The sequence below is a fragment of the Emys orbicularis genome, chromosome 3 (assembly GCF_028017835.1).
Source record: "Emys orbicularis isolate rEmyOrb1 chromosome 3, rEmyOrb1.hap1, whole genome shotgun sequence".
NCBI classification, from domain to species: Eukaryota; Metazoa; Chordata; order Testudines; family Emydidae; genus Emys; species Emys orbicularis.
In genome coordinates, this window is record NC_088685.1 from 26,503,069 (window position 1) to 26,517,637 (window position 14,569).

General features: G+C 39.4%; 1 protein-coding gene across 1 annotated transcript in view; it reads left to right on the top strand.

Annotated features, from left to right (window-relative positions):
- Positions 1 to 12,540, top strand: part of SMC6 (structural maintenance of chromosomes 6) — a 99,736-nt gene extending 87,196 nt beyond the window's left edge. The window contains exons 23-27 of the mRNA XM_065400934.1: positions 1,926 to 2,051; positions 4,488 to 4,593; positions 6,082 to 6,234; positions 8,461 to 8,558; positions 12,432 to 12,540. Of these exons, the coding sequence (XP_065257006.1) occupies positions 1,926 to 2,051; positions 4,488 to 4,593; positions 6,082 to 6,234; positions 8,461 to 8,558; positions 12,432 to 12,540 (592 nt within the window). The remainder of the gene's footprint in view (positions 1 to 1,925; positions 2,052 to 4,487; positions 4,594 to 6,081; positions 6,235 to 8,460; positions 8,559 to 12,431) is intronic.
- Positions 12,541 to 14,569: the final 2,029 nt, after the last annotated feature.

Below are 14,569 nucleotides of genomic sequence, written 5' to 3' on the forward strand. Positions count from 1 at the left end.
TTAAGAACTCCAGAATTGTTCTTGCCTAAGGCGAATTCATCTTTCCATGCCTCACAAGAGATCATCCTTACTTCATTTGGTCCAAAGCCACAGCACCAGAGTGTAAAGCTGTGGTGTGCCATAGATGTTCGAAGAGCACTAAAGATCTATGTCAAGGGCACAGAATGAACAAGAAGGTTGGATTCCTTGTTTGTCTTTCATCTGAAGTGCCAAGGGCTCAGAGTTTCCAAACTATCCCTGGTTAGATGGATCAAGCTCTGTATTTTAGAGGCATACATGGCGTGAGAGGGGCTCCTATCCCAGATGGAATCAAGGCACATTCCACAAGATCTGTGGCAACCTCATGGGCCAAAAGAGTTGTGCTTCCACCACAGAGATCTGCAGGACAGCAACATAGTCTCAGGCTAACACCTTTTAGGCACTATAAACTGGATTTTCTGTTCTCAGCAGAGGCCTCCTGTGGTGAGAAGGTGCTGCAGGTGGTGGTCCACTAACAGTATTGCTGTTTAAGCAATCAACAGTGCTGTTCCCTGTCCCATTTTTTTTTTCTCCATCCATCCCCACTTCTGTTCACTGCTGGCTACTTCCTCTGTATATCAGAATTGTGGGAAACATGGGGCTGCAGAATGGTAAATTTCTTACCTGATAATTCCTTTCTGCTAGCAATATCTCCCACAATTCTACCCTCCTTGGATGTCTTAATGGCCAAGGGACAAAATTTTATTTTGATCGTTACCATTGTAGACTGTAGCCTGCCGTACACAATTATCTGGCTGGCTCTGAGGTTATTGTTACTAATCACATTCTGAGTTTTTACTTTGAAACGACTCATCTGGCAGCAAACCAGAGAAAGGGGCCTGTCTAGCATAAGATGTGCTACAGCTTTGTAGCTTTCAGCTCTGGAAACTGAAGACAAGAGGGGAATAGACCATATATATCAGAATGGAAGGGAAGTAGAAGAGAGGGAAATAGCCCATACATATCAGAATTGTGTGAGACACTGCTAGCAGAAAAGAAAGTACAGTAAAAGCTCTTTTATCTGGCACTTTACCAACCGGCAAGCTCTATAAACCGACATTTCTGATCTGCACTGAAAGTCTGGTTTATAGTGCGGTTGGTGTGGGGCCGGCAGGGGGCTGGGGCGTAGGAGGGGTTTGGGGTGCCGGATGGCGGGGGAGTGCTCACCTCAGGCAGCTCCCCATCCCTGCTATTGCTGGAGAGGTGCGGCCAGGCGGCTCTGCAGGCACGCTGCCTCTGTCCCCCCTCCCCAAGCACTGACTCCATGGCTCCTGTCCCAGCCCGTTGGCCGGGAACCGTGGACAATGGGAGCTGCGGGGGGCAGTGCCTGCAGATGGAGGCAGCGTTCCTGCTTGCAGAGGCGCCTGGCCACACCTCCACCAGGAGCAGCAGAGACGGAGAGCCGCCGGAGGTGAGCGCCCCCCCATACAGCACCCCAAGCCCCCGCCCTAAGCCCCCTCCTGGACCCAAACTTCCTCCCAGAGCATGCCCCACAGCCCCTCCCATCCCCTCCCCTTCTAAACCCCTCCCTCTGAGTTAACCGGCATTTTTAATTTACCGGCACTCCCGTTCCCCCAGCATGCTGGTTAAAAAAGCTTTTACTGTATCATCTAAGAAATTTACCTTTCCTTTTCTCCCCCAACAAATAACAATAATCTTTCTTTTATTAACAATGATTTTCCCTTTCCCTGTGAAAATTCAGCTTATGTACCCACATGATGTTAGTTTTAGAGTGATGGTTTAATAGATTGTAAGCATATGTTTGTTTGGTTTTTTTTTGTTTTCTGAAAAGAGGATTTTGGTTGTCAGCCTGGTTTTAAATTAAACATCAAGAATTTGCTTGGGTCTTAACAGCATCTTTTGTGTTCAACTAGATATTTATGAAAATCTTTTTGCTGATAAAACAGGCAGCTTATTGAAGCAAAGGACAAATATCAGGATGCAGACGGTAAAGTGAAGAATTTGAAGAAGTTTATTAAATTGCTGGATCAAATAATGACACAGAGATACAAAATGTATCAACAGTTCAGAAGGTGAGTGTGATCTTCATTGTAGTGTTAGTGGTTCAAATACCTGTGATGGGGCAGATTAAAAATATTTGTCATAAAATTCTATCAATTGGGGAAATTTAGGCATTTCCCAGGGTCACTCAGAAGCAATTTCTGTATTCAACTTACACTTACTTCTGTACACTTCCTGTGTTTCAACAAGATGTGTTATCCACATGGATTCCACAACCTGCCCTCCTTCCCTGCTTCTATGAAGACCTACTTCTCTGGAATTCTGTATTGTGAGGGAACTGAGGGACAGATGGGTCTGCTCTGTCCTTTATTCCCTGGGGTGAGAGCATTTAGTATGGGGTGCATGCACACCAAGAGTGGAGTTCATGTGAACAACACATCTCAAAGAACCACACTTACTGTAAGGTAAGTATCAGAGGGGTAGCCGTGTTAGTCTGAATCTGTAAAAAGCAACAGAGGGTCCTGTGGCACCTTTAAGACTAACAGAAGTATTGGGAGCATAAGCTTTCGTGGGTAAGAACCTCACTTCTTCAGATGCAAGAAGTCTTGCATCTGAAGAAGTGAGGTTCTTACCCACGAAAGCTTATGCTCCCAATACTTCTGTTAGTCTTAAAGGTGCCACAGGACCCTCTGTTGCTTTTTACTGTAAGGTAAATAACTGTTCTTTCTTGAAATTGAATTGTGGTGTGGAGCTTTTGTAGAGCAGGGAGATAATATAACAAAAAAGCTGTAGATCCTTCCCCTTTCTACCTTTCCAGTGGTTTTTGGGTATTGGCTGTAGAGTAACAAGTTAACTGCAGTATATAACTAAAGTTTAAATGATTGCTTTTAAAAAAATAGCTTAAGATGCTTTGCAGTAAATACCTACTTGGTGTGTTTTTTGGGGTCTAAGGAAGTGGATCTAACTTTTCTAATATATGTTATGGTAGAGCAATTGAGACATCACAGCTAAGGCTGCATTCTGTTGTGCTCTTAAAATGGGAGTTCAACCTCAAAGACAGTGCATCTGTCCCAATTTTTAGTATATAATTTCTGACTAAAGCTTGCATTTTCTGAGGATTTTCAAGAAAATCAGTTAATTTTGTCCCCAAAATAAATTCACATTCTCAATCTCAATTTTTTGTTTCAAAATGACAAATTACAGAAAGTCAAAAAAATGTACATTTTTGGGTTTGTTGGACTCTGTGGAGTTGTTTAAAATATTTTGTAAATTAACAACAACAACAAAAATTAGTGGTCTTTGTCATAATTGAATCCTTCTGCACAACAGTTGGCCGGGGGAGATGAAGATTTATAATTATCATGTAGCTGCTGGTTTCTCAAAGAAAGGACCTCTTGTGACACACTTATGGCTGAACAGTTTTCACGATGACCAGGATCCTCTGTGCAATAGCTATTGGTTTATTGAAAACTAAGAGCTCCATAAAACTGCTGCAGCCTCTTTGATAAAGCAGTTGATACTGCGTCAAGGATCTTGTTCTTTGTGAAATCATTCAGCCAGCACAGGAGCCCCTGGGCTTCATGAAAGCAACCACTACCAATCTCAAAGATCCTGTTCTTTGTCAAACTGTTCAGCTGGCTTAAAAGTTCCTCTCTTGAACCAACAGGAGAGTTTCACAGAAAATAGGATCTATGACAAAGCAACAGGAACTTTGACAAATACTAGGCTCCTCATGAAAGTGCCTTTCTGGCTCAGGAGCAGATACTGTTGTTCATGAAAGTAGCCATTTCTGCATTGGAGAGCCTTTCTTAATCTAAAAAAGTGGGAAATTAATAAACAAAAGCACTATGGTGTGTGAGAGTTAAGGTTGTAGATTTTACATCCAATGCAAAACCACTAAAGCAAGCAAGGAAAAGTTAAGGCCTCTAACAGTTCGTACTTTCTACTCCTCTATCCACACTTCACAACTAAAATAACCACCTTACCACACAAAGCATCACAACTTCAACTGTGCCGCAATAGAAATGCCAACATTCCAACAAACCCTTCTCCAAACATTGAAGGAATGTGTTCTCCCTCACAACCCCCTCCTTCCCCCCAGAACTGTGAAGAATGGATAGTAGTGGGGGTAGGTCTGGGAAACTGGTGATAGATGGCTACCATCCATACTAAAGTAAAATTAAATTGTTGAGTGTTTTAGTAATGGGGTGTATGTGTGTCTGGATAGAGGAGTAGAAGGAGTATGTACTTTTAGATGTTTTGATTAATTTCCTTGCTTTTGTGGTTCTATTAGGTATGTTATATATGCAACCTTAACACATAGAACAAAGGAATTGTTGTGTGTATGTATAATATTATTAAAATGAAGCAGTAATTAAATATTGATTAAGATTCCACTCTTTCATTTTTGTTGTGGGATCTTTGACTCTACATCTGTTCACCTTTTTATGTATATTATTTTTAAAGATCACTGATCTGGTGTTTATTTGCATAATTTATCCAAAAAGGTGCCTTACTTTACGATGCAAGTTCTATTTTAACTTCTTATTATGTCAGCGATCTTACTCTGGAAAAATGAGTTTTGACCACAAGAATGAAACACTTTCAATAACAGTAAGTCACTTTGTATTTTCTTCATTAATACCTTACCAAAAGTTATGTTTGATGTTAAACTTTGGTGGAATTTTTAACCCTTCAAAAATTCTGTTCAGGTACCTTTTTGTATTTCAGTTACTTGGCATTTACTAATGCAGATTTTTGCATGAAAACAAAATATCTGGTTTCTGTCAACTTACTTTACTATTTTCTGTTCTCTATCTGAAGTCATACAGTATAATCTTCTGATATTACAATTAGTGTGAATTGATTATCCTGTAAGAGGATGTAGGTGCAGAAAAAAACAAGATGAGCAGATGAGCTGTTACACGAATAGATATCTAAATGTAAATTTAAAATGTGAAGATGTAGTAAATGTATAATTGGTCAGCATTGTTTCAGACTTACAGTCTAACTTTTCAAACGATGATTAGGAAAATGAAAACAAGAGAAGTCATGGTATATTACAGCAGTATCCAGTAAATTCTACCTGATATTTACAATTAGTAATTTGTCATTTGATGTCATCCCAGTGTGGTTAGTTTCTCTAACTAGACTTGCATAATTTTTCAGACCCTTTAACAGCTGAAGACCAATTATATATTTTTTAAAAAAATGATATAAATTACTTGTGATCAAAATGTTTTTCTCTAGATAGGAGAAATATGGGATAAGGTACAAAACTTGCATAGCATTTCAAATTCTTGCAACATACAACACTATCTTTAACCAAAAGAAAAAAAAGGCAATTCATTATTTCTGCTGCTCAGATGCATCAAGCCCCTCTCTTGGGTCCCCTTGGTTTGATTTCTGTCCTGTTGACATATTGTGGAGAGTGATTCAACACCTATATTTGTCTTGAAAGGTAAAAAAGGAATAAACAAATTATGAAATACACTTTGTTTAAAAAAATTACCAGCAAACACATTTTATGTTTAATGGTATATTTTGTTACAATATCTTTTTTATTTTTTTCAAGCACTTCAGAATAAAATATATATATATATATATAGATACCACAAGGTGTCATTGTAATCCAAGGAACAAAGAACTGTTACCCTGTTTCATGTATTCATACAGAGGGGCTATTCCTTGTTAAAACACCAGTAGTGATATTGTTAGCTGCAGTTCTAGGATCGGTGGTGTTTGACAGAAACATAACTACACTGGGTGATGAGTTTAACAGTTATAAAAATAGGGAATTAAAGACGTCATAGGCTGAGTTATTGGTTTAAATTAAATCTGTTCCATTTTTATTTGGGCAAAGCAGTGGGACAGTAGACTTGCAACTAACCCTTACAAAATTGTGTGTGATTGAACTATTTTAGTTTCATTGAGATACATATACACTGAAATATACAAACTTACTGTGTTGCTACATATATATTCATGTTCATGTTTAATATTTGTAAACTTAAATCTTGTATGAAAAGATTACAGTTGTGCTTCTTATGCAAGTATCTATCATCATCTACTAATTAAATGAATGTCTTAACTTAATTCAAGGTCCAGCCTGGAGATATAAACAAGGCTGCTCTAAATGACATGAGATCTCTATCAGGAGGTGAACGTTCTTTCTCAACAGTTTGTTTCATTCTTTCTCTGTGGTCCATTGCTGAATCTCCTTTCAGATGCTTGGATGAATTTGATGTCTTCATGGTAAGTATAAATTTGAACTACATCTTCCAGTTTTGCTGTATAAACTACCAAAGTAATTAAGTGGAGATCACTGGAAAGTTGAAAGACTATGGTAGAACCTACTAACATTTTTCCTCTATAATGCTAATTAGAGAATACATTAACTTTACTCTCTGGTTTTCTAAGTTGGTAACCAGAAATAAGGCGCTTGTCTGTGTAAATAAGTCTGACTACTTTAAAATGTAAGTTGAGTTAATGAGTGAACTCAGAAATATAACTTCCACATAACTTGCTCTTCTGGATCTTAACATTTTCCCCAGTCCATAATTGTCTGCATAACATCGCTGAGTTTCCTCAGAGATCTGCTAAGAAAACTCTGGTCCTAGCTCATGCCCTCACTTCATCAGTGTACAGTTTTGCCTTCACTGTTAGAACAAGTATAGCAGTTTAGCTCAATGTTGCTTCTTGGAAACATGAAGTAGGTTTACATCCCTCTCCACGCTTATGTACCAGAGTTCTTCCAAAGCTATTGAAACACAGATGAATTAGTATCAAAATACCAATACAAACTCATATCTTCTAACTCGATTTATAAAGAATTTATATAGGAAAACCCTATACAGCACCTTTCTATCAAAGAATGCCTCTGTGGAGATCAGGCAGTCCGCTTTGTAGTGTGTGTTCAACTTGTCAGTGGAGAACCAAGTGGTTGCCGTTCATATTTCCTCTGTTATAGCTGATGACCTCTCTGACCGGGATATGATGATGGATTATGTTGAGGATGGGCATTAATGGCTTCAGGACCTTGCATGATAGATACATTTTATGCGTTGGTTATACAATATATCATAAATCTGGACAGGGAGGATACAGATACTCTGCAATGTATGCACCTCAAACATAAATGCCAACTTCCTACCCGATTTGGGGTTTTGTGATATAATTCAGCTGTTCTTTGAACATTGTTCTTATGCCAGAGTCTCTCTTTGGACTCTTGAGAGTCCTAAAAACAAACAAACAAATCTAGAAAATTCCAGTGAGAAACTTTATTGAGAGAACTTTAAGGTTGCATGGTGAAGTGATCAGGACAGCAATAGGTAACAACACCACTGTGCATGTGTATTACAATACCGTGTTTAATTTCATGGTCATATTCTGGTTTTCAAATACAATATACATGCACATTTTTCTGCAACTTTGTATGGTCCATTTGTGTAATTGACAGCAAGGTGGTAGGTCTTTGTAGGAGTCTGTGCTTTGTTCATTGTGCATGTTGTATATAAGTGACTACGAAGCACTCTTAAGTGTATGCTGAGTGGTGCATGATAGCATAAGGAGCTATGCACGTATCCAAAGTAGTAGAAAAAGGTCTGATGTATTAAGATATAGTATGTGAGTGTGTAGTTGAAGGCTGTATCATAGTACACATATGCAAAGGGATAGTGCTAATGACCAGCGCACAGCCTCTGTTCACTTCCTGAATTTTAGTGCTAGACTGTAACCTTAATGTTCTCTTGATGTAGATTTTTTTGATGGAATTTCGATGTACGTGTTTTAGTTAATTAGATAATTGTGTTAGCAAAATATCTCCAAACTTAATTTAGTTTTTGCAGGTGGTTATATTAATAGCTTGTCTGTACAGTAATGCAAGACAATAAACATATATTATAAATGGATATAAACTGGCCGTGGGGAAGTTTAGGCTTGAAATTAGACGAAGGTTTCTAACCGTCAGAGGGGTGAAATTTTGGAACAGCCTTCCGAGGGAAACGGTGGGGGCAAAAGACCTCCCTGGCTTCAAGATTAGGCTAGATAAGTTCATGGAGGGAATGGTTTGATGGGATAACGTGATTTTAGTCAATTAGGCAATAACGTGCCATCGCTGGTAAAATGAGGGTCCGGCTGGAGATTCTTGCCTGTATGCTCGGGGTTCTACTGATCGCCATATTTGGGGTCGGGAAGGAATTTTCCTCCAGGGTAGATTGGCAGAGGCCCTGGAGGTTTTTCGCCTTCCTCCGCAGCATAGGGCAGGGGTCGCAAGCTGGAGGATTCTCTGCGACTTGAAGTCTTTAGATCGCGATCTGGAGACTTCAACAGCTGAGTTAAGGGAAAGTGGGTGGGTCAGCTTTTGTGGCCTGCATCATGCGGGAGGTCAGACTAGATGACCACAATGGTCCCTTCTGACCTTAAAGTCTATGAGTCTATGAGTCTATAAATATCAATAACTGGTCAATTCTCTGCTTTTAGGACATGGTTAATAGAAGAATTGCAATGGACATGATGCTCAAGATGGCAGATTCTCAACGTCATCGACAATTTATTTTGCTCACCCCACAGAGCATGAGGTAATCATTTTTCCTTAAACTTCCTAGCTCAAAAAGTGCACTAGAAATGTTAAATAGATATGTAAGAAAGAAGGCAATAGATGTTTTTCACAGTATATATGCCTAGAATATCAGCATCCAAAGCATTCTTAAATGGCCACCATGATGATTTGTGGATTTTAAGTAGTATTTTTTCACTTCCCTACTCCACTCTCCTTCAACGATTTCAAGTTTCAAGATACTATGGTCACTCTTATTTAGGGTACATCTTCACTATGAGATAGGGTGTGATTCCCAGCTCACATAGACATACACTAGCTCTCATCTGAGCCAGTACACTAAAACATAGCAGTGTAGCTGTGGTAGCATGGGTAGCGGCAGCAGTGACACTGTGCTAGCTGCCCCGAGTGCAAACCCTGCTTGAATCCCATGGGTACGTAGCTGGAGCTGCCAGTCTGGGCTGGTGCTGCCTGTGCTACTACAGCTACACTGCTACTTTAGCATGCAACCTCAGATGAGAGCTAGCACTAGTATGTCTACACAAGCTGGGAATCAGACCCCAAGCTTATAGATGTTGCCTTAGTGTCTTCACTACACTAGCTCTCTGAACCATTTCCTGTGTTACTTAAAATTAATTCAAAGTAACCTCTCCTCTGTATGTTCCAGAACAAACTATTCCAAGGAGTAATTTGCTTAAGATATCAAACTTTCTCCAAACTGTTTTACTGTTACAGTAAACCATTTTATCTGGAGTAATTGTTCTCTATTGTTCTCTCTCATTATTTTAGTAGATTTTGTTGCTTATCTCTTGCAACATGTTGACTTGTTCACTCATTCAGAAGCTGTTAATACACCCCTACTATTATTAATATTATGGACTGGATTTTGTAGCTACACATATTCTGTCCTTAGAAATTTTCATTTGATAGCCAATGCAATTGTAGTATTCCTCCACCTTGGTGACCAGGTTTCTTCCCTATATTTAATCCTGGGGGAATTCTGTGCCACGGCGCAATGCAGAATTTTGCAGAAATTAACATGCACACAGAATTTCCTTTCCTCCACAGAAATGGGCTGCAGTGCTGCTAGCTGCCACTAGGGGCTGCTGGACCTGGCAGAGGCCAGCTCGCACATAGAAGATACTGCCGGGGGGAGGGAGCCAGAGGGTTCCTGGCAGCTGCAGTTCCCAGCTATCTCTGAGGGAAGGAGAGGGCATCACACAGGAAACTCTGTGCAAGCCTGGCACTGAGCATCAGGCTGTTTCTCCCTCTGGATCCCTAGGCTCTGGGGGAGTGAAAGGGATGTCTGGGCAAGGGGGGGCCCTGTGCCTGGGCTCTGGGGGAGGGAGAGGGGTGTCTGGGCAAGGGGGGGGCCCAGAGCTGGGCTCTGGGGGAGGGGAAGTGCGGGTATCTGGGCAAGGGGGGGGCAGGGCTGGGCTCTGGGGGGGAGGGAGGGTGTGTGGGCATCTGGGCAACGGGGGGCCCTGCAGCTGGGCTCTGGGGGGGAGGGCGTGCAGGTATCTGGGCTTGGGGGGGGGAGGTGGTGTGGATATCAGGGTCGGGGGGGGGCGCAGCTGGGCTCTGGGAGGGTAAGGGGATGTGGGTATCTGGGCCTGGAGGGGCCTGTGGCTGAGCTCTGCTGGGGGAAGGGTTGTGGGTGTCTGGCCCTCCGGCTGGGCTCTGAGGGGAGATGGGGCCAGAGAAACAGGAACTGGGTTGTCATAGGGGTTTAATTAACTTTCTACTCCTGGGGGAAATTTTGTGTGTGTCTGTATTGTTACAGACATATTTGCTGACAGGTACTTTGAAATAAATTACCAAAATAATTGAAACTGGTGTGATTATGTAGCGTTATCTTGACAAATGCAATTTGCAGAATTTTAAAATATTGTGCCTAGAATTTTTAATATTTTGGTGCAGAATGCCCCCAGGAGTACTATATAGTTTGATGGCCAGGAATTACTGATTATTTTTGTGCCACAGTGTCTCAGAAATGCTGTTATGTCTAAGTGAGTCAACAGGTTTGCTTTTCAGTGATCTGTTTCTATGCATCCTTATGTAAAATTGTTTAGGAAAGAGTGGCTGTTGTATCTCCACCTCTGAGAGTCTGTAGGTTTGAGCTTGATTCTCATTAAACATCTAGAAGTCCCTTTTGAGTTTTCTATTAGAGCACCTTCCTGGCTTCAATCAGATCAGTCAGGAGGGTAGATTGACTACCAGCCCCTCCTTATTTGGTGGTTACTAGCCACACTGGTGCCAATAAAGATGTCTGCTCCTTATGTTCATGAACCATGGGGACCTGGTTTTGTGCCTGGCCCTTTTGCAAGGACCCAAGAGACAGGTGTGGAATACTGCTTGCACCATCTCCCCGTAATCTATGCAGCTATGTGAGGTGAGGTACAATCTGTCCCTGAAGATGAGGATAGCATACTTGGGTCACTGGAAAACTAATGATTAAATATATACTGGACATGGTTATTAAAAAAAAAAAAAATCCTACTTCGGGAAATGGAGAGTAGATATGATATGAAATACAATTGATGCCAGTCTTAGTGTCTGTCGCTCTGAATAATGTGAGCAGAAATAAATGTTACATAGCTCAGAAAAAACAGGGAATGTTTTTATCACAAGAATGTGCCTGAGGTGGAACACAGAGCAAGTTTGCTGTAGTTGTTTTTGTTTTTTAAAAGACATTTAGGATTTAAGAACATAATTAAAGTCCCCACAAACCCAGCTCAAGATAATTTAGTGTAAGGTCAACCTGGTAATGTTATAACCCAGGAAAAGGAAATACGGTAGTGTATATCTAAAAGAGATCACAAACTTAATCTAATCAAACTAGGTAGCTATAAGAAAAATATCGACATACCAGGGAAGGTTTGTGATTGTTTTGTGGGTTTTTTCCATAAATACAGGGGACTCTTTTTTTCCCATGCATAATCAGTATTTAGAATAAGTAAAATCACATCATAAAAAGTCAAAGTTAGTATTAATAAGGGCATTTTACAATGCTAATAACTTTTTTGAATATGGAATGTGAACCCTCAAGAAGTCACCAGAAGATATGGATGGAATTAAAGCCTTTACGTTGAAATTTCTGTTTTATAAATGTCTTGGTATTAATTTAGGAGGAGAATAGAATTATATTCTGTCTTAATATTTTTAAAAAGCAAATACCTTTCTGAATAATTTATGAAGCTATATTTAGTTAGGAATTCACCATTTGATTGTATTATTCTAGGTACTGTATATGGTTTCATACATTTAAGTGAAGTATTATGAAGTCTGATTTTACATTTTGTTAAAGTATATGCATTTAATTGCAGTATTAATATGGAAGAACACTAATATAATGGAAACAAAAGTACAAAGAAAGTACAATTAAGCTATTTTGTTGGAACAGCCTCTAGCCCACAATTTAAAGCCTGGATGCTGCATTCACATATGTGCATAACTGCACTTAGGTTGAGTTGTGTGAGTGAGCGTTTGCAGCATCAGGATCTAAGGTAAATGTAAACTTTAAGGGGTGTTTGAGCACTAATTTTATTTCTCTTGGAGTTTGTGCTTTTAGTTTAAAATTCCATTTATATAATTTATACAGTCTAGATTTTAAAATTTTGGGGTTGGAATAAAAATGGTATTAATTGTTGCATAAACTATTATAGAGTTCACAGCTCAAGGTAAAGGCCATGGGTTAACGTTATGGACATATTGAAGTCTGTGGAAACTTGGCTATTCACTTCAGTAGGGCCAGAATTTCACTCCATGTTACTGTTTTATATGATCAAAGAAAAATTGCTGTCATATAAGGCAAACAGGTAATGGAGAGTCGAATTGGCAGAAACATTAACTCATTCACAAGGGTCATTATTTAAATTGTGTGTTTTGTTTCTAGTTCCCTACCCACGAGTGGCCTTATTCGGATCCTCCGAATGCAAGACCCTGAAAGAGGACAAACAACGCTGAATTTTCAACGTAAACATCAAGAAGAGGAAGAAGACTAAAATTAATAAATACCTTTGACACATTAATATGCTATCCCTAATGTTCAGGTTTTTATAGTAGAAATGTATATAATTTATATGTCTGTAAGATTACTAAGGGCTTGTTTACACACATGGTGTGCGCTGTAGGGGTAGGATTTCTAAAGCACACTAATTGGTCTGTTTATACCCTGCTGGTACACACTAAAATTTCCCTAATGCACTTCACTCCACAGCCTGTGTAGACAAACCCATACTTTCTTCTTATTGCAGGTTAAGAGAATTCAATTGAAGGATATTTCTAATACAGGAGAGAGTTCCTTTATATTTTATAGAGAAATAATTTGTGTAAAGAAAATGTAAATGAAGTGTGTAATTTTAGTAAAACTACAATTTAGTTAAAAATATATATATCCAGTTTGGTTCACTGGAAAAAAATTAATGAAAATGTTCATTTTGATTAACTTATTTTTAAACTGCCAGCTACTGGAGATTAAAACATAAAATATACTCTTTTGGCTTTTCTGAAAAATTTAAATATATTTTGTATAATTATGCTAGAGAAAAATCATTTAAAAAAACTCTTTAAAAACTGATATAAGTAGTAATGTGTTTGTTTATATATATATATACACACACACACACACACACACACACACACACATTTAAAAATAAAAAAATGTCCAAGTACACTTAAATTCTGCTAGGTTTATATTTTTCAACACTATTCAAGAAGGTTTTAAAATGTAACGTAAAATATATTAAATTTTCAAGACTGGATTTTGCTGTTCAGTGTATCCAGGACAGGATCATTTTGCTATCAGGCAGTATCTGTGATTTATTTTGATTGTATTAACTGTGTTTATATATTTAGCTGTGGAAATATCGTCTGCAATATTTTTCCTTGATACATTTAAGAACAGAACCACTTATAAATGAAAGTGTAACAAAACAATAGGTTCTTCGAGTGCTTGTTCATGTCAATTCCAATTGGGTGTGCGCGCGTGAGTGCACGGCAGCTGGAAAATTTTTCCCCTAGCAGTATCTGTCAGGTCGGTACAGACACCCCCTGGCGTGGCGCCATCATGGCACTCAATATAGGATCTTACCAACCCGCCATCCCCTCAGTTCCTTCTTACTGCCAGAGACAGTTAGCTGGAACTTCCCCTTGCTCTTGTCATGACCATTTGGCAGTCTTTATACACAACAGACCTGTTTATGCGCGAATCCGCTTAAAGCCTGGTAGAACCATGCCTCCCAGTGCTACCTATTTAACACGTGAGACTCGTTAACACACAGTACAGGAACTTGCTATGTAGCGCTACAGATTTGCTCACTAACTCACTGACATAGAAATCGACAGGAAGTGCAGAGCAGAAATGTGTTGTATGTCTTTACCGATATTGGTGAAGATGTATCACGCACGCTTAGTCATTGTCACGCTAGAGAGATATATAATATATAGTAGTTATATAGTAATATATATATATATATACTACATTAGAAAATTTTAACTGTAGGCCTAATATAATGGCAGAGGGCAAGCATCAGTATTCCTACACTGTAGAAGAAAAGCTAGCTGCAATAGATCGAGGAAATAGCAGAGAAACCCAGGCCAAAGTTTCAAAAGATATTGGGATTGCCGAATCTACTCTCCGAGGATGGCTAAAAAACAAATCTAAACTGAATGGCTTTGTACAAAATATCGATTCTGCCACGGGGCTTAAGCGAAAATGTGTGCGCTATTCAGCAAAACCCACAATAGACAAAGCCATGCGCACGTGGTTTGCTCAGGGAAGGCTGAAAAGGAATGCCGCTAAATGGACCAATTCTTCAAGCCCAAGCGACAAAATTTGGAAATTTAACGGGGGATGAATCATTCCAAGCCAGCAAGGGGTTTATAAGTCATTTTAAAAAGTGTCATGGCGTAGCGCAGGTATAGATTTCTGGAGAAAGCCGATGAATCGGCCACGAATGCGTTTCCTGCCGAGTTAAAATGTTAATAGGTTGCATTTCTTATTCTTTTCTAGCATACTGTACATAAATGATT